The 21007-nt window shown below is 37.1% G+C and overlaps 1 protein-coding gene across 2 annotated transcripts in view; it reads right to left on the minus strand.

Moving 5' to 3' along the window:
• Window positions 1-21007, minus strand: part of GRM3 (glutamate metabotropic receptor 3) — a 265444-nt gene that overhangs the window by 108478 nt on the left and 135959 nt on the right. Inside the window, exon 2 of one of the 2 annotated variants that reach the window (XM_058297090.2) lies at window positions 11281-11893. The exons of the other annotated variant lie outside the window; for it this stretch is intronic. Within the exon in view, the coding sequence (XP_058153073.1) occupies window positions 11281-11748 (468 nt within the window). The 5' untranslated portion in view covers window positions 11749-11893. The remainder of the gene's footprint in view (window positions 1-11280; window positions 11894-21007) is intronic. 2 annotated transcript variants of the gene reach the window in all.

Genomic DNA, 21007 nt, shown 5'->3' on the forward strand with positions numbered 1-21007 from the left:
GAGTATAATAGTAGTCCTAGGTTGTAAAGTTATGTAAGGATTAAATGGTAACACATGTGAAGCACTTAACTTACTGGCTGGTACGTAGTAAACGCTCAAAAAATGATAGAGATGGTGTCTAATTTAGCAGCCATTCATTCAGTAAACTTTTATTGATGCCAATTATATACAAGGCACTATTTTAAAATGTAGATTTACAAAGATAAGCAATGTAACCCCTAAGTCCTCCAGAAATTTTTGTGGAGGACAAAGAAAGAGAATCAAGGATAAAATTTTGAGATACACACACTCACATACACTTATACAAATACTCAGGTAAGTCATGGCAGGCTCCCATGGAGAGGAAAGGTTTAGGTTTGACCATGAATGATAAATGGAAGTTTGCCAGGCAGAGAAGAGTGGAAAGAAGATTTTAGGGAGAAGTTAGGACAAAAAACGTAGAGATGTGAGAGTGCACATTTGCTACTATCAGACAGTTCAGTATTACCAAGGGTACCTTGTAGAGTAGTAGAAAGTAAGGCAGAAGAGAAGGACTATGGCTAGTCTGTAAAGTATTTTATAGGCTCTCCAAAAGATTTTGAACTTTAGGAGATTAAAAAATCATTAAAGATTTTTAATTAAAGAATGACATAACCAAAGTTATGTTTTAAAAAGACTACAGTGGATGACATCCAGGGAAGGATAAGCAGGTGGAGAAAATGCTCATTCTCACCTGTGAGTTCTTCAAGACCAGGGCAATGTAACCATAACAACACTGAATAAGTAATACTAGGAAATACCAAGATTGGGGACTTAAAGAAAAAGAAATGTGAGCTTACTTAAAAACTATTTTATTTGAAATTATTCAGGTATTTATGTTTTACTTTTTTTCCTATTTGTATTATTCAAGGTCACCTTGAATCCATCCTTCTTGGAAGGAAGCAGACCATAAATAAAAATGGTTGCTGGAGACTGTAGAAATGCTAAGAACTTTTAAATTCCTGGAAGCATCACAGCAAAGATAACATAATGACTTTTTAAAATATAGAAATAAAAGCTGAGGGTCAATTAAAGAGCTATTGTTAATAGTTGATTTCTCTGGGTGCCACCAAACTGTGTTTACTGCTGCATTTCTTTAAATCTTGAATAAATGATATTCTTTTAAACTACTATGGAAACATAGGTAATATGAACTTATTGCATATGTGTATTTTTTTATTTCAATGGAAAGTTACTTTTTTATATAAAAAATTTTTGAACAAATTGTAGATTATATGTTCAATCACATCTGTTTTTCATGTCCACAGGGCTTAATTGCCTGGTTTATATTCCATGAGGCTTCATTGTGAACCTGATGGCAGCTACCCAAATTGGAGGTCTGGTGCCTGGGAAGAACCAACTAGTCCCTGGAATGCATGCCCTGAAAATTCAGCCCTATTAAGTGATGGCAAATGTCTCAGGATGTTTTGCCATTCAGAATGAATTAATGACCAGTTGGCATGGAAATCTGGTCTATGTTTGGGAAAAAATGTTTGAAGATGTTGCTTCTCTTGTGTTCCTCCCTGTGTTGCACATCACTGTATGGGAATATAAAGCTAAATCGCTGGCAAGAAGCAAGGCTTTGTTGCTAGAACAGAGGGATTTCCATAATATACCAGGTGGTGATGTAAAAAATAGCAACACCATAATTTCGGTGTTCAAAGTCCCACTGATATACAGCCTGGAGTATCACTGTTTGCGTAGAGTGTAACTGCAGGTGCTTTGGTGTCACTATTCTTAAATTTCCAATGTCTGCTAATTAAAAAAATACTCTGTTAAGTGTTCAGCTGCATTATTTGTAGACCAGTAAAAGCACTTCTACCACATTATACCAATGGATTTCATTATTACATACTCCTAAGAGCAAACTCTTTCCATATTGAAATACTGAGCCTTGTACTTACTGATCCTTTAAAAGGGGTCGTATTTAATGGTGATTTGAAAACAGAACATTGTGTCATTAAGGCAAAATATTATTTTAAGCTTAACTAAACATGTCAGGGTCTTATTTCAATTAGTTTACCTATTAAATGTGTAATTAAGGTATAAAAAACTCGCTGATATCTCAAGTATGTCTATATTCCTTGCTTCTCATTCCATGACCTCCATCATAGCTGTGTGACTTGTGCTAGAGATATCACAGGTACCTGCTGAGTGGCCATTGCCCAGGCCTTACCTACCCCCACCTCCTTCTCTGGGGAAGTCATGAAAGGCCTCCATCCACCTCCTTTTCTACTGTATGCCATTCTGCAGCCTGGAGAAATAGTCTAATGAAAAAGTCTGGCCAGACTGGAAAATGGAAACCAGGAACAAGCAGCCGAGATGTTAATCAAAGCAGGAATTCTCTGTAGCAGGGTCCTCCAACCCCAATGGTGGATTAAAAAAGCCACACTCAAACAGTATAGATTTGTCTCTATTTCCAATGTGAAGTGGGGCATATGGAGCTGCCATATATAGATCCCAATCTGGAGCAGTTTTGGCCACCTCAGACCGACTGTGATTGGACCTCTTCCCCTTCTCTTTTGGACTCTTTGTGCTGTGTGACAAGGAGTTTATTTGCCTGTTCTGGATTCTTTATTTTTGTGCAAGGAATAAAGGGCTCTTTTGCCAAAAGTTTCTGTTATGCCCCGAACCTCTGTTCCCAGGATACACTGTTGTAGCAAACTCACTCCATAATTGGCAATACAAGCCTGGTTACCAGACCATTTCATTGCTCTGTGAACAGTGGTCCTGATGGTAGCTTCTTGTCTTTCACAAGAGTAGTAGTGAAATAAATGCATGGCAGAAAGCGAATGATTTAAGGAGCTAATTAACCTCAAAGTAAAGGAGGAAAGAACAGTGCATCTTAAATAATTACCTCTGGTAAGAAATTTCTGCAATGAATATTAGCAGAAGCATTTAACTGTTCTTACTGGTGCCCTCCTCCCTGCCATAAACGTCCTTGAACATTATTGCCCTCTCATGGAGGAGGGGAGGTAGGAGCATTGCAGGGAGACTTCAAGACAATCAGCTTTGTGAGATTGCTTTAGAATGAAAAGTCTGGGAAGGAAATAAATAAAAAGATTCTATCTGAGATAACTTTTGAGTCAGGTTTTTTCTAAAGCTTGGACTACATGCCGGGGTAATCAAGACTGCAATATGTGGGGCAAGCTAACTGAATTCTGATGCTGATTCTACTGTTTGTAAATTGATAGAAACTTGAACTTGGTACTTTATCTCTATGTTCCAATTAGACCGGAGATGCTGACAGTAAAATTACTAGGTAAATAAGAAAGAGGAAGCCAACAGATAATATCTTTTAAATGTTGGATGCTTAGTATGTGTGAAGCATTATTTTAATGCTTTTTGTGTGTTTTCTAACTTAATTCCCACAACAACCCAGTGAGAGAGATACTTTTAATATCTTCATTTTAGAAATGAAGAAAGGGGCATTGATAGGGTTAAGTAAATCCTAGTCAGTCTGAACCCAGACTTTTTAACCACTGAGCTAAATTTTTTCAAGATGCACTAAGAACTTGTAATTTATCCCTGCTCTGATTATTGTATTTGCAAAGGTAATCTCACTAAATACAGCTATCATTTCAACTCTTCTAGTAATAGAGACACTAGTGATACAAAGAGTAGTAAATGGATTTCAGTTGTCACTGTGCTTTCCTTGAGAACAGTATGATAATTCATTCCCATTTGTGTTAGCTCCAAGCACTCTGCATATTTCTTTCTGTATGGAGGCTTTGAAGAGCTAGACTAGAGAAAGGATGGGGCTCTAAACTTATCTGGAAGGGCCTTAAGTGCCCAGATGTGTTCTGTCTTGGATAGTCTTTTTGGGGATAGTTGATTTGGGGGTCCTTAGAACTATTGCAGTCTAAGGATAAATATATTTTAACAGAGATATTGAAAAACCCCAAAAGCTAGATCTTTTATGGCACATGTCTTAGGTTTGTGGGAAGGATGGCGAGACCTTGGTTCCACATGCTCACCTTGTAACTTCATGTGTCTTTTGTGTGAAACCCAGTTTTCAGGGAAATGTTTATTTCTCATTTATGAGCATCCAGATTGCTCTGGAATAGGTAGGTCATAGTGTAACCCTGCATCCAAGCTCCATTTAGGCAATTTCAGCCTTCTGGACATGCAGCAGATTTTCACCTTGCTAATTCTTTCAATTCATTCAAACACTGTTTACTCTCAATATGGTAGAGGCATTATTCTTGGTGCTAATATCACAAAGACAAAAAGATGTGGCTCCTGAACTTATCAGGAACTTAAACCTGGTGAGAAAATACATAGGCAAATGAACAATTATATTTTTATGATAGTATTTGTGGCAGTTTGAAATTATTTTATGAATCCCCAAAATAGACAGATTATGTTTGTAAACTACTTTGTTCCTCTGGGTGTGATACCCTTTGAATGCACTGAATTCAGTTACTTTAATTAGATTACTTAATGAGATTGCTTTAGGGTTTTGGATCAGACTATGTTAATGAGGCATGACTCAGGCTGAGTCTCTGCTCTCTTGCTGGGTCTGATATAAACAGAGACACAGACAGAAAAACAAAGGAAGCAGGCATATTTGATTCTGCAATATGAGAGAGAGGACTGTAGGAAAACACAAGCCCCTGAGATGCTCAGAGAGGTTGGGCCCACAGAAGACCAACCCTGCTATATGCCTCACAGCTTACAGCTGAACTTGGGAAGAGGGCAGAACAGCTGAGACAGAAAAGGAGGCCGGAAAGAGACAAGCCCCATGCCTGGTTGCTCATAGCTTAGGCTCAAGAGACAATAGATTCTGCACAGGAAGTTAGAGACCCAACAGAGATCTTGCTTCAATATTTGGCAGCTGACTTGGGTGACAGAGCACCTCTTTGGGGTGCCTTGACTTGGACTTTTCACAGCCTTGGAACTGTAAGCTTTTACCCCAAATAAATATCCTTTATAAAAACCAAAACATTTCTGGTACTTTGCATTGGCCTTGGGTAAATGTTAAAGCAGTAATAGAGGTATGTGTTTATGCAGTGGAAGCCTGGGAAAGCCTTCTCAACAGAGATAGGGTTTGGAGCTGAGAAGGAGTTGGCAAGGCAGAAAGACAGAAAAAGGACAATACATTCCAGATGGGGAAAACACTATGTTTTGTCTTTTATGAAAGACTGTGCAGGTAACATCCCATATAGTATGAAAAAGCAACTTTTCAGTGAAACTTTAAATACATTTAGCATTTATACAGAGCTAAAAGTCTATTTCCTATTTAACTCCATTCCTTTCTGCTCATTTTGTTAATCTTTATGGTTTAGTATTATGTAGTCAATTGGTACTTGACTCTCACACTTGTACCAGTTTTATGTATAGATTTAGTATTTCTTAATTTCTCATACATGCCACAGGGGTTGGAAAGATGTCTACCACTTTTAAATTCTATTTTACAGTCTGGTCACCTGTACCCTACACAACAGTGTTCTTGTTATACTTAAGATACATGTTTTTGATAAATGCTTATTTTCTGACTGAAAAAGGATGTTATCATGAGTGCCCAAGTTGTAATATGAAGGTAATAGAGCCCCTTGATTCACCAAATTAGCATAATTACTACAAGAATCAAGTGAAATAACAATTGGCTGGACTTCTGCTTTAAAAGAATCCTGATAGAAAAGACCCAGTTATTTATTTTGTTTCATGCTTTAGATACTTCCTTTGTAAGGGCTCATACTCTACTAGAATATTTTGCTTGAGCAACATATAATTATAAAATTATGAAAAACCTTTAAAGGTCATAAAATTCAAATACTAATATATTGCTTCAATCTCCTCAATAATATTTCTGTTAAAATTTAGATCAGCTTTTGCTTGAATACTTCCAGTGGCAAAGGGCTCACTCTTACCATCTGCCTCTTTCCAAGTTACCTATTTCATTTTAAAGAACTCTTCCTTATGTTGGCCTTAAATATGCCTTGCTCTAGACCAGTGGTTCCTATCAGGGGGAGAGGAGTAATTTGGCCATTTATGGAGACATTGGCGTTTGAGGGTAGAAACCTAAGATGCTGCTAAACACCCTACAATGCACAGGATAGCCTCCCACAAAAAAAGAACTATGGCCCAAAATGTCAAAAGTGCTGTGTTTGAGAAACTTCTCTAGGTTCAACCTATTTATCTAAAGAAAAAGAATTTTTTCATTCAGCAGTCCATCAGATACTTAAAGACTGCTAACTATATGCAGGTTTTTGCCCTCCCAAGTCCTTCAACTACCTTTCCAATGCCTCTAAAGAATTAACATGTGACCCACATCAAAGGTATTTACATTTAAAGGATGAATCGATAAAGTCACTCATTGAGGGAGGGTAATGTTTAAATTAACCAGTGGTGGTCCAGTTTAGCACTTTGGAATTTGGAAGGAAGTTACATAATGTATAATGGACTGGAGTTTTTATGTGCTTTTCTCCTCATACCGTATAAATAAAATCAGTGTAATTTACAGCAAGGGATCTAGTTTAAGGAGTTATTCTTCTCAAGAACATGACATGAACAATGCATCACATGATGAAATCCATGTCATGATAAACTATGTTATAATGACTGGTCTCCCAGACTTGGAGACATCATGGGATGTGGATATTGCTAGAAAAGGATTCAGTTATTCCAGGGATTGGAAAGAAGTAGTAAGATCTTCCTAAGTGCCTCTTCTGCCCTTTCTATGAGCCTGACTTTTAGATATCATCTCATCTAAGTTCCTTTTTGTTGCTGAGGTCATTGTAACACTCAGTAGCCAAACAATAAGTGGGTTGACTCACGTCTCGCATAGTCCAAGTAAAATTTGCTCCAGCTAGGGAAGAAAGCCTGAGGAAATGATACATCCTCTGAACAGAGGTATCAAGGAACATTTTGGGCTGGACAACTCAGGAGATCTAAATACAGTCTATTTGAAAAGTACAAGCATAAACACTACTTCAAAATAAATATCATGTAGACAATTATCCAGCAAAAGGCAATTGACTTAACTGTCTTCTCTATTAAATACTTAATATTTTCCTGAAATGGGTAGATGGTAGGCTTATAGAGAAGAGCAGAATTCAGGCTTAAAAATGCTTTGAAAAGAAATTTAGTCATCAGAGGGGATGAAGAGAACTCCCGTATATTTGCTAATAAAGTAGGATTTTGATGGCAGCTTTCATTGATTACTGAATTAAGAAATCAATACTGTTGTTTTATAAAAGGGACCACCACAGAGTGGTTTGTCTTATTTAATAAGAGCATTAGGAAAATAATTACCCAGGTCGTCATCAGTGGCGATGAAGCTTAATGCAGCAAATGATTAAGGATTTCCTATCCCATGTAGTTTTCACAACCTGCAAATACTGCCTATTGTTTGTATTAACACAGCAGGGGAGATCTCCTCTGCTGACTTCCTGGAGTATTTTCCTTCAGTGGGAGGATAATGAAAGAAGAGGAAAGAAACAGAGAGAGAAAGAGCCCGGTGAAGCAATTGGGCTAATAAAGCAATACAGGCCAAAATGGGGAGATTATAAAATCTAAACTGACCCAACCACAAAATGGAAGATACACAAATATTATCATTCTCTGAAGTTCTCTCTCTCAGCAGGCAATTTTTTTCTGAAAACACCATGATTTGGGACTGAATGCTACAATAAGAGGTAAGGATTTTTTAAATTATGCAGTAGATTCCCATTAGTACTTTCCTTCTCCAGCTTCACCCTCTTTCCACCCCCCCCCCACCCGTCCCCCATTTCAAGTAAAACTACTTTCCAGCAAATATTCAGGAAGTCAAAGGTAGTTAAAAATGGATGGCAGTGCTGACAGTCTTGCAAGGATCTTTGCAGCTATCAGCTATACTCAGTCACCATGGCTACCGGACACCAGGGTGTAGGACCAAAATCACTCAGGAGCAGGAATAGTAGGTTTGAGATGTACCAAGAAAAGTCCTTTTCCTAAAATATTTTTAGGAAAAGTACCTTAAAATCATCATTAGGAATTTCTTTGGATTGTTTTTAGAATTTTTTTTAAATTTTAAAAGAATGTATTTAGAAATCCTATCAAAAGACAAATGTGTTTTGAATAGATGACACACCTTCATTCTATAAGAGGCCCCTAAGACTTTTTTTTTTCTCATGAAACCTCGCTGAAAGCAAGGGCCTATGGGGAATGGGTTCTTGGAAGTATGCATGGAGGTCAATGTATAAGACTCCCAATTTTAGCTTGGCATGGGATGGTGTGTGACTTAATCAGAGCTTGAGCAGTTAGGAAAGCTAGCAGCCCTGGAGGAGGAAATGAACGCCATCATTCCTGCTATGTCCTTTTTCAGCTCACTACCTTACTTCTGTCCTTGTCCCCTTGCACATGAACATCTGCCACCACTTTCTAGTGGGTTTCTTTGGTCTTAGCAACTCTCTTCTTTAGACCCAGTTAGCCTTCCTCTATAGCAACTCTCATTCTCTCAGTCATCCTCAAAATTTCTAAGGGTTACTTCTTTCTGCATGAACCACTTGAGCAAATCCTGAACTGTCATTGTTTTTTATTTCACAGTACCATTGGACGGACAACTGGAATTTAAGCTCCTTGAGGTCAAGACTGTGTGCTGTATTAATTTAGTCCTCTCTAACACCTGTCACAGTGCAGTATACAATAGGCACTACATACAGGTTGACTTGCTGACTTAAGCTCTTGGGGGACCATCAGTGAATTCATGGAATCACTTGGCTACTGGGAAATCCATGCAGTTAATTTTAGAAGTGGCTCTTCTACTCACTTTTGCTCTAATAATATTTATCATTTATTGAACCTATTAGTTCTTTGGTGAGGCATTTTCCACAGAGATACTCTCAATTTATTCTTTCAACAATTCTTTGTGGTAAATACTATTTTCCTCATTTTACAGACAAGGTAGGAAGTACAGGAATTGGAATTCAATTCCAGGTCTTTCCAATGCCAAAAATTGTACCTTTTCCATTAAAGCATTATAGTTTTTCAGTTTCTTTATTTATACTGTGGAGAAATAAACCATATCAGCATTCGGTGATGTTAGCCAGATAAATGAAATAATAAGCAGGACCTTTGGTTAAGAAGTTGGTTCTTCCCTTATGAACGAGTACAGGGTTTTAATAACCCACATTTTTTTTTTTACCTCGACTGACTTTTTCTGAGGAATACATATGGAGTAAAATATAAAATTATATTTTAAAAGTCTGTTTGCCTGAAAATGTTAAAATTGGTGGATATGGGTGTCTGGGGAGGGGGATGGAATAGGAGTATGTTGGAGTTCTCTATACGGGGTTTGTAACTGTTATGTAAGTTTGAAAGTATTACAACATTTTTTAAAAGTTAAAAAAATGTATTAATACATACATAGGTAAGTAGGTAGATAGATGGAATGATACAGCAAATGTGGCAGAAAGTTAAAATTGGTGATATGGGTATCTGGTACAGGAGTAGTTTGTATGGGATTTGTATTATTTTTTTGTAATTGTCTTGTAAATTTGAAAGTATTTCAAAATAAAAGGTTAAAAATTTATTTTCCTGGTATAGTTTGTTATGTTAATTACTTTGTATAAATAGATATGTATATAGCTGCTATAGAGTGCCATTTACTATACCAGAAGAGCCTACGGTCAGAAAAGGCATATAGGTAATCCTTTATTATTGATAGTATTGGGTATACTATAAATTTACAAAATGACTGGCATTCATCTGGTAGAATTATTATTGAGGTATGACATAAGGATATTTTTAATTGTCACTTCTCAAATAGCAAATTCCATCTCTCCTGATCCAAGCATAGAAATAGTAACATAATTAACATGACATGCTTTAAGATATACAATATTTTCTATCTATCTAATGAAGTTAAAGGGTGTTTATGAAAAACTAGTTATCCTAATTACTCCTAATATGAGTGTATGTTTTGAGGAAGGAAAGAAATTTGAAATAGCACAGTTAGAATAGCACATATTACATAGGATTTTAAATGTCATAAATCTGTGATAGAGAAATAAGGTTATTTGATACAAATAGAATAAATTTAAGTGGTTTTGAGACATATAAAGACAATAGAAGGGCCATATGGCTTTCTTTAGTGCTTGGGACTTTTATAATAGTAGTTTATAAGGAGGCAAAGCATATGACTCTTACAGTCATGTACTTTTATTACTATGACATTAGTGTTCACAGCAGAAACAAATTTTGTACTCTTAGTAACATATAGAAATTGTATGGGATAGTTGAAAGTGCACAAAAAACCTATGTGAGTTCTAATTCTTGGGCTAACGGATTTTTCATGAAACCATCCTTACTGGGGCTCAGGTAAAAGGAATGGGTTGAACTACATGATTGCTTATGTCGTTGCCATCTCTAAAATCCTGTGACCCTGTAAGTGAGAATTTCCAGAGTTTGAATAATCCATTCCTCCTTTCCCTAACAATATGAGAGTCAATTATCTGCTTTTTACATAAGTTGCATGTTAAATGATTCCTATTTTTTTGTTTTGTTTTGTTTTAATTATCTGCCTTCTCTGCATATATTTTCAGGTTTATACCATGAGAAATTGTTTACAGTTTATGTCTGAACAAAAGATGTCGTAATAAAAATGACATATAACAAAATAGAGCTCAGTGACTTAGTACCTACATGAGGATGATTGCCTCTATGGATTCAAATAGGCATTCCACTTTATATCCATACTCTTTGCCATTTAATTTCGCAGCAGTGGTAATTTGGGCAAGGAGTACATACTTTCCTGCTTCTCAACTCTAGACTGACCCCCGTGTGATACTTCGGCCGATGGGATGTTAGCAGAGGTGATGCAAGCAGAAACTTGGAAGGGGCTTGTGTGGTTGACTTTGCACTCTCTTGCACCTCTGCCATCACACTGAGAAGAACACGCCTGGCCTAGTCCATTGATGATTCCAGGAGGAGGATAAGAGAAAATCTGGAGCAGAGCAACCCCACCCCACAATGCCCACAGCAGAACTCTGTCTCAATCAGCCCATTCCAGCTGATCTTCAGACTTGTAACTATAATAATGAATAATTGTATTTTAAGCCTCTGAGTTTTGGTGTAGTTTTTTTATGTTGAAATAGGTACCTCATATGCTTCCAAACAATTTTCATTGCTTGAGAAATGTTCTGACTACAAGCATATATTATTAAATAGTCATAGAAATTAACTGATACATTGATGAAGTTAAGACACTCTACTTTTGCTCCCTCCAGATAGGAAAACAAAGAGACACAGCATTTTAAAGATAGCATTGGCAAATCTTACCTGTATTGAAACACTGCTGTAAGAGCCACCAATGACCCCTGCAATGAGCAGAGGGATATTTTCTTGAATGGCATAGGATCCATCAGGACACATATATTCCGCCTCATCCACTTTAGTCAAAGACGCCCTGACAAACTCCAGTGATTGCTCTAATGCATAGGTATCTCTTGAACATGTATCCAATATATGAACACCCAACTTCACTCCTGGTAGTAAGTAATTGTCTCTGTTGATTTCATCAATAGCGAACAGCATGGCTTCCAGACGTTGGATTCCACGGTCTTCGTTGATCCGCCCACATTCTTCAGTTCCAGTGCCTTTTTCATTAATAGGAAATAGGCCCCCTAAAACAAGGTCGCCTTCTATTTTAATTTCCCTCCTCAGAAAGTTATGGTCCCCTAGAGAGAGTAAAATTCCCTTTGAAAACAAAGCTAAGGTAAGAACTTGGAGTCTGGTCAACATCTTCATGAATCCTGTTTCTGTACCTCCAGGAGATATCAATGGATGGAGCCAATGATGCCCACTAGTCCTCCTCTCTCATTTCCAAACTGGATCTTTGGCCTGTCCTTCAAATAAGGGAGGAACAGACTAACCAGAGCCTGTCACCAAATTCCTAAAGAGATAAAAATTACATGAACAAAAATGGTAAAGGAAGCAATAGTGATTAGATTGATGGTCCCCAATTAGACCTTTGAAGGGATAATGACTCAAATCACCATTTACTAAGCACAACCTGCAACAAGCACTCTTTCACAGGTATTCTCACTCAGTCCTTGCAAAATGCACTGTAATGAAGATATTAGTTGTCCCATTTTACAGAAATAAACAGGACTAAAGAGCTGAAGTGACACAACAAAGTCTACTTAGAAAGGAGGTAGGTTCAGATTCCAACTTTTCTAATGATAAATGCAGTACTCTGAGTAATTTACTTGGTAGGGCAGGAACTTGAAAATTGCTTTATCCCCTTTCTTTCAGCTACATTTGTAAACTACCTCTTTATCAATTCTTCCCCTTTCCATTTGGAAACAAAACAAAACACAGTTGTAACCCTGCCACCATTTTTAAATTCATACCACCCATCCTGTCCTTCCCTTCACAGATGAGCTCTTTAAAAGATTTGTCTGCAGCATTGTCCTCACTTCTCATCCTGAATACTCAAAGCCCACTGCAATCACAATTTTGCCTTTGCAGAGCTATTGAAATAGCTCTGCACAAAGCTACTACTAATCTAGTAGTTACTAAATCTAATAAACCTACTGTAGTCCTTAATTTTGCTTGCCCTTACTTGAAATCTTTACTATTATCTACCTGTTAAATCTTCTTTGGTTTCTGTTCTTGTTCTTCATTTCTGGCCACATCTAAATTTCCATTCCTGAATTACCCTTCTCTCCACTTTCCCTCATCCCCATTCCTGGGCAAGGTCATCCATTTTCATGGTTTCAACTACCACTTGCATGAGTTCCAGACCTCCAGGTCAATTACCTGCTAAACAGCCCTACTCACAACATCTTCAGGCATCTCAAAGTTCTATATATCATACATAAAATCTTCCCTATCTCAGGTGAATGGATCCTCTCTCTACCCAGTCTGTCAAGCCAAGAAATCTGAATGCTAGACCCTTCCACATTTCACTCCCACTTAGCCGACAAGACTTTCAGGGTCTACCTGATTAACTTTTCACATAGCCACCTCCTCTATCGCCCCTGTACCAAGCTCTTGTTAGCTCTTGCAGGACCATGACAGTAGGTGTCTATAGAGCTGCTGCTAACTTCCGAACCACCAACATTTTGTGATTCAGGAAAATATGCCCTTTCTCCAAATATAAAATATTTAAATTTATTATGGTAAAACCTGTAGTAAGTGTGATTACAAGTGGCTGCCTCTACAGCCATTGTTTGGCAACTCCTGACATGACCTTCACATTTAAAGGAGGGCAGTGAGTGCAAATGCTGGGATTTGCTCAGTAGATTATAGTTTATGACAGTTCCATAAATCAAGCTTCTTTTTCTATCATAGGCTAGAACATATGAATGCATTAAGAATTAGGCAAAGCCCTGTGAAGAGGATCACATTTCCAAAGTAGACTAGGGCCTTACCAAATTGCTTTCCAAAGTTCTGGTATGGAGCAGCCTGGTTGTGTGCACTCATGAATCCAAGGACTTCCTGTTGTATTCTTGGCACCCAGCTCCCTAGCACTAGGTCAGCACACTCACTCTGCTTCCCCCCACCGCCACTCTCAGATGAGGTGAGCTTACCATTTTCAGAGTCAGGTGAGAGGAGTGACCACGGGGGACTCTTGGAGCTCCTGGCAGGGTGCAGCTGCATGCCCCTGTGTGTGGGGGTGAGAGTGTGGCTGTGCATGATTGTGTGTTGGTGGAGTTGCACAAAGGAGAGGGCTCTCCTGGACGTTCCTTGACTCAGTCAGATTGTCTGAAAGCCACAGCCACCAGGTGCTCTTAGGTAAGTTATCATATGTTAACAATCTGAATGGTGCCCCATTTTTAATGCGCAATCTGATTCATGTGCAGAATGGCCCATCTCCTATGAATTTGTCCACATCATCATCTATAACATGATTGTGAGCACATTTTCCCTTTGTTTAAAAGTTATTACTACTTACTGTGGCAGATCCTGCTGAGAGACACAAAGGGTAACCTCTGGAATAACCTCCTGACTCACTGGGGTGGGGCATATATGGGAATCCCCCATATTTTTGATGTAGCATTTATGTAATCTAAAGCTTCCTTAAAACTAAAAAAAAAATTAAAAAAAACCATTAAAAGCTCATTAAAACTTTCCAAATAAAAAGTTATTACTACTTTGGTTGTCTACAAGATGAAGAGTGGACTTCATTTTGTGTAGCTCTTCTCAAGTGCTCCATGCTCATGTCCCTGGCTAGGGGTCAAGCCTTAATGCTCATCATGCCCATCAATTCTGTTCCACCTCTTCCTCCAAATTTTATACTCCTGCCATATTGAAATGTATGAATTTCTGGGACTGTGTAGGATGTTAAGGACCCAATGCTTCTGCTCATTTCACCTGTGCCAAGAATGCCCTTCCAGACCCATTTGTCTGGCAAACACCCACTTATCTTCTCAGACTCAACAGTCTTTCCCAGGAAAGGCTAAAAATTCTTCCCCATCTTTGCTCAACTGTCAAACGGTACACTTCTTACTTTATATTCCCACTGTGGTTTGTTCAAGAAATATTTGCTATTGCTATTATAACTGATATTTGTTTCTGTGTGTGCTCTTTGGAATATATGAGATGGCACAGCATTTAGGAATTTGAAGATACTAAGAGAAAACAATCTCAGTAAAAAAAAATTAAGACAGGAATCAGTCCAATGTTTACTTTCACATTTTTGACACTTCTCCCTTCTCCTGTTAGTGGTGCCCTTTAGAACAAGGCTTTCTACTTGCTTTTTGTTCCTTCTGGTAACGCAAGGGATGGGCAGTTTTCTTGAGGATACATGGGTTGGCTGGGTTTTGTTTTGTTCATTTATTTTGGTGAGAACCCTGGCAATAATGGCAGCAGATTCATTGGCATGTTCTGTGTTAACTCAGATCCTCTAGGAGATCTGACTCAAGGCTCCAGGAAGTCTAGTAATAATATATTTTTTAAAAAGTTAAATACTGTAGTAGAATTTTGGGGGGTGCTTCATATCAATTTCTGGTCTCTTTTTTATCTTTATGTGCAATTCCCTTTGAAGCAAACTCTGCCATGGAAGGCAGAGGAAAGACTGTGATCATTATTGCTAATGATAAATCACTTTATAAAATAATTGTTTTATGTGCCTAGTAAAAGAGAATAGTTAACTAAAAGAAGGTCATGAACACAGGCTCACTGTATATCTTTATTTAAAAATATAGATATTACTTGAATGTGAAGAAAGTTTGACTACTCAAAGAGAAAGGAACTTAGATTCTATGAAAGTTTAATTCTCTGTTGGAGAAATGCTCTTAACCAAAGAAAGCTTTAAATGAAATGTCACATTACACCAAAAGTAATAGTATAGATTACCTGTCTCAGAGGTAGAGGCTGTGTATTATTTATCCTTACAATTTCAGGGCCTGGAATACTGTCTGTAATCCAGAAGATACTCAACAAATGTTTCTTGAAGGTATATTGACATTCACAGCAACCATATTTACAAATGACTTGATTTTATTCATGGCGTGGGAAAGAAATGGGAATTAAAGTAGAGAAATGGGTTGTTTTGATTTCATTACCTTCCTAATGACCCCAAGAGCTGTTACCCTATTATGTTCTTTGATGATCAGACTGCCTACAGGTTTCCTTGGTATGTATGCAGGAGAATACGCTGCCTTTATATTTGGAAGTTGCTGCCAAGGTTGGTCACTATGAAGCTAGACGAGGTCTCTTAAGATTTACTTCTTAAGTGTTTGGTCAGGGTAACATTAAATAAGGAACATGCTTATCCTCCTTCAAAACTTCAGAGATGCATTCACTCATCAAATATTTATTGAAGACCTACTACATATGTGCCAGGCAGTGAGCTGAATATTGAGGGTAGATACTTTGTAAACAAATGGGCATTAATCCTGTTATCCAATAACTTTCAATTGCTTAAACATTTTTATATTGGGAATGATGGACCAGTATTCACCTCTGTTTCTTTCATCTCTGTTGTCGGTGAAAAACTTTAAAAAATGAGCATACCAGGAGTTTCCTTTAATACAGTAATTCGTTATTACATATTTGGCTCAAAAAACAATCCAATCCAAACTACATATATTCTACACATTTAAAAATTAGATGTGTACACCTTAAAAACAAGTTGACTGATAACAATGTCATGTTATTTTGTCCTTTATACCCTCTGACAAGGCATTTTTAAGTAACATTTAATATGGTGTTAGAGACTTAGAAATTAGAAATTAATTAGGGTCATGTTTAAATACACTATCAATATTTTTTTTATTTATCTTTTTCTTTAAGCATAATTTATAGTTATTATGACTGTAGGGCCATGCATAATTTAGAAACATTTAGCATTATTTAAAATGAAGCCCTAAGCAACTGGGAGAAGAGGAAATTAAAATTTAACATTGAAAAATAGACAAGCATGCTAAATTCAATGCAACTGTTTATCTCTGTGTAACAGCTTATCGGATTGTGGGGAACGGCACCAACCACTTCTTTTCAAGTTCTTTTCATTATAAACCAGCCAGCAGCACATTCCCCAGATAAACAGGCTCCCTACTGCAGCCACATTCATATGCAGCTAGAGAATTGCAGCTCGGCAGTCAGAGTTTTCCATTCAAGGAATGATGAGTGATGTGTCAACTATAAACAAGCATGTGTAAGCTGCTCAATAGGCAACCTCCTCATCAATGTTTTATTAATTGGTGCATTACTAGACTCTCAGAGGTTTGCTGTGAATAAAACCCCAGGTACAGGTGGGCAGAATGCATTTCTATAACCTGCATATACTAATAAGTATTTTCCCACCTCTTTTGACTTTGTGCAGGGCCTTGGTTTGGAAATAAAAAATCTGGTTTGACACAATGAATTAGTAGCTTATTCAGGTGAAGGAAAGGGAAATATAAAGCCAGAAACCACCCTCAGCCTTTTGCAGAAATAAAGCTTTAAGTTGCTGAAGGGCTCCCGGGAGTGCTCAAAGCCGGTACACTCAACCAATTTGGAGCAAACTTAGGGTTAGCATTAGCCTATGCAGTTTGGCTATGACTTTATTTTTCAGCTGCCAGAATTATAGGCAACAAAGGAAATAACCTTGTTTTTACACTGCCATTTATAACTGGGTAAAAAGAGGCTATTGCTATGCTGCCATTTTTAATAGCAGATCATATCATTGCGTAATTGTCACTCCTTTACTCCTGGAAAGGGAACAGTTATTTTTTCCAGAATCCTTTTAGAAACCATTATAAGGATCTGACTATTTAAAATCCAGTCGTTCTTAGCAGGTCTTGCTTTAAAATTTCTCATTCTTGAAGCCTTCCACATTATTCCAGCTGTAAAGGATTCTTCCATTTGCTAAACTCTCAAGCTTTGTGCTGTGTTTATCATAATGATTATACTTTGCTTGATAATTTATTTGCATACATTTCTTATTGAAAAATGATCTTTCTTCCTCATTAGATTGTAAACTACTGGCTAGCAAGGACAATGTTTTCGATATTGATGTGCTTTCCATCGTGCCTCATGAATAGTTGTCAAAGTTTGGAGGAAATGAAAAATTTCAAGTAGCATGTAATTTTTGAGAGATTGAACTGGAGATTTGAAAAATTATTTGGAGATTCTACTCAAAATTTGAAAAAGATCACTGAAAAGATTTGTCTTTTTCAAAATGATATTCTAGTGGGTCAATTCTGGCACTAGAGAAATTTGGCCAAATAGCCCTCTTCTTTCCTTGGACTTTAAATGTTCCTTGGTTATGAGGAAAGGAAGTATAAATTTAAACTGGAAAAGTTGAGAGCGTTTGGAGTAATTAAAAAGATTAGGAGGAACAGAAAGAAGCACATAAAGTGACAGGTTAAGTTCCTTGAAAGCATGAATGACAGGATGCAGACTGAGAATCAGGCCTTTCTGGATGTTAGAGAGGAGAGTTCTGCTTTCCCTCCATCCTCTCTACTTAAGCTATTTGAAATCCCTCAATGTCTATAAAATTTCAGATAACCAAAAAATTAAGTCAATTATCGGGAATTAATTGATCAGACCCTTTCCTATGAGTTTGTTTTATTCATAGAGAAGATGAAGAAGCCCAAGAACCCTAGGTGATGACACTGAGAAGGAGGATACTGCCAAGGGGAATATGCAGCCAGAAGGGGATGATGACGATGCATACAGGAGAAATAACCATTCTGCTGTTTGACTGTAGAGAAAGAAAAAAAAATCACATCTCCTATTTCCCATCTCTTCTGAATTTAGAGGATAGTGAATTAAGTGTGAGGATTTTATATGGTAGGCAAACAGACTTACACATTGTACTAAACTTTGATTCTTAGGGTAATTGCTGGTAATTTATTTCCAATCAATAATATTAACTTACTCTGGTCATTCAATATAGAATATATGAAAGAATCATTCACTTCTCTTCAAAGTAAATCTTTAGTTTTCAAAACACTGAAGCATACAGTGTTGTGGTATGTGTGATTGTGTGCATTTCATTTCAGCTTTTTTTTCATCCTCAATCTCCTAACCTCATTACAAAGCCTCTGATTTGGAGCATTCCCAAACTCCCTGCAGTCTACCTTTGTCCTTTTCCTTTTAGAGGCTGCCAAGTCTAATAGAAGTTACAGGTTTGTCAGCAGGAACAGAGGGTACAGAAACTGGGCTTGTCAAAAGCTTCCTCTGTAGATCTTAAATGGTGAAGAGGAGGAAATGGAGGAATCCTGCTCACAGAAGAACATTTTTACCTGTTGGCAATATGGTCCATCGAGTGGCTTTTATTAATAGTGCCCTGTGTATATGTAGTATTTTCTCTTGTATAATTTCAAAGTGTTTTATACAGTAGGAATCTTATTGCTTCCTGAAGGGAAAGAATTACATTATTTATTACTTGAGAGAGAGAGAGAGAGGAAAAAAGAATGAGAGAGAGAACATACGTAAAGCAAATTGTTCACGTAGTGGTCAAAAGTAAATAAAGGATTTAGGATGTTTAGCAAGTCTTACAAGAGAACACATATCATGTTTCCACAAAAAAAAAATCACCTCCATCTTTCAAATTTTCTCAAGTTCATAACTGATAAAAAATGTTTGAAATCAATACCATTTGTGCCTATTTTCTGGCCATGCCATGGTAACTGGTATTGCCTTACTCTTCTGTTGAAAATAACTAAAAAACTGGACAAAAAGTATTAAGCAAACTTGTTAAATAAGATTTTAGAGATGTGGGAAACTTCTTCAAAATTTTTAAGATCAAGCCAAATCCTCATCAGCTAAAACATTAACTAAAACTTATATTTTCCTGGAAGTTTGACTAATTAATATTCATTTTCAATTTTTCTGGTAACTCCTCCTCAATTTTCCTTGGGAACCAACACATGTATTCCTAAGGTGAAGAGAATGCACCTGTGGTTTAACAGTGGCTTGTGACAATTCCTGATAACTAGAGTATCAAATGCCTCTCCCTGGCCACAGTAATTGCTTCTGGGATGAACCTATGATAGAATTATTGCCAAATAAGGTTAATTCCAGGACATTTTTAAAAACTACCAGGAAAAAAAAACCTCCCTTTTTTGTGGAGTGATTTAGAGGAGTGGATACAAGCTGGTGGCCATCTTGCCACCATGATGAAGCAAGACAAGAGCTTGTCTGAGAATAAACACAGAAGAATGCAGAGCCGAGAGATGGAGTCGTAGAAAACACTGACAATATTTTATGTTTCCCTCAATCCAGCTAATATTTCCCAGTTATGTCAGACAACACAATTTCTCTTTTTGTTTAAATGTGAAATCTATTTTGTGTCATGCACTACTAAATGATTCCTGAATAGCATGTCTCTGTTCATTACCTTTTACCACTACACACCTAATATGTGCCAGAAATTATGTTTAATGTTCTGCATCAATTATTTTATTTAGATAATAAACCTCCTCCCTATCCATTTACACCCATCCACAAGTGCCTGGTGCTGTCCTGAATCTCAGATGGCATCAGACTTCATGATGGCTCCCATTAAGGTGTCTTTCCAGAAATGCAACTATTCCAAAATCTTCTCTCCCTCCAGATTCCTATCAGAATTCCCATTTGTTCTATTCTCTCACTTATTACAAATTAAATCATCTAATATATTAAGCCATCAGTTTTTAGCATTTCAATGTAAGATCATTTGTTACCCCTTTAGGGATGGTTGAAATTTTAAATGGGCCAAAACATTGGCTTAAAAAAAAAAAGAAACACTTTATATCATGGCATTTTAGGTGCTTCAGTGTACAGATAATTAAGCATCAGAGCTCAAATGATGTTCTTCAAGTTTACAGCACTTATGAAAACCATACTCAAATAAATGCCAAATTGTGCATATCAGACACTGAGATTTGGGGCTTATAATAGTCCTGACCTCATCAAATAGGCAATTAAGTGTTATTGACAAGTTATCTTAGGCATATGGAGATCTGCTGGTCATGAAGTGACCTTAAAACATGATTTTTCTGTCACTCGTTGAAAAATTCAAGGGAAAATATTAGTGTGCTATAGTCAGCTGCAAATGAGCTCTCAAGAGTCAATTATTAATATCTCTTCCCAAGTCTGTATATAGTGACATAACATTGGTAGCCTGAAATTGGCCATGGTGGGAATATTTACACAACAGATATCAGCAAATGCTACAGATCAGTTCCACAACCATAGCCCACCCCCAAGATCTGTTAACCATTTGCCAGCACACCACTGGTAGTAAGTTTAACAAATGTCATCTTAAAATCCATTCCTAGAGAGTCAATGCAGTGAGAGAGCACAGTGCCTTAAGTTAGTGTTTCTTTTAAGTGCAGGTTACAACACGTTCATGTGTCAATTTGTGAATTGCAACAGACACTGAAAATTGAAATTAGAAGAATTTAGAATATAATAAAATATCAAAGGTTTTCTTGTAGTAAAGGGGTTTTCTTTCCTAAAACTTTAGCTTGATGTTTATACATATGCGTATGAGTGTGTGTTTTCGCATGTTTGGTGTGCTATGGTTAAAAAAAACGCAAAAACGGAAAACTATGGTTTTAGAATGTGGGCTCTGTAGGTAAAATAA

This window comes from Dasypus novemcinctus, chromosome 5 (assembly GCF_030445035.2).
Source record: "Dasypus novemcinctus isolate mDasNov1 chromosome 5, mDasNov1.1.hap2, whole genome shotgun sequence".
NCBI lineage: Eukaryota > Metazoa > Chordata > Mammalia > Cingulata > Dasypodidae > Dasypus > Dasypus novemcinctus.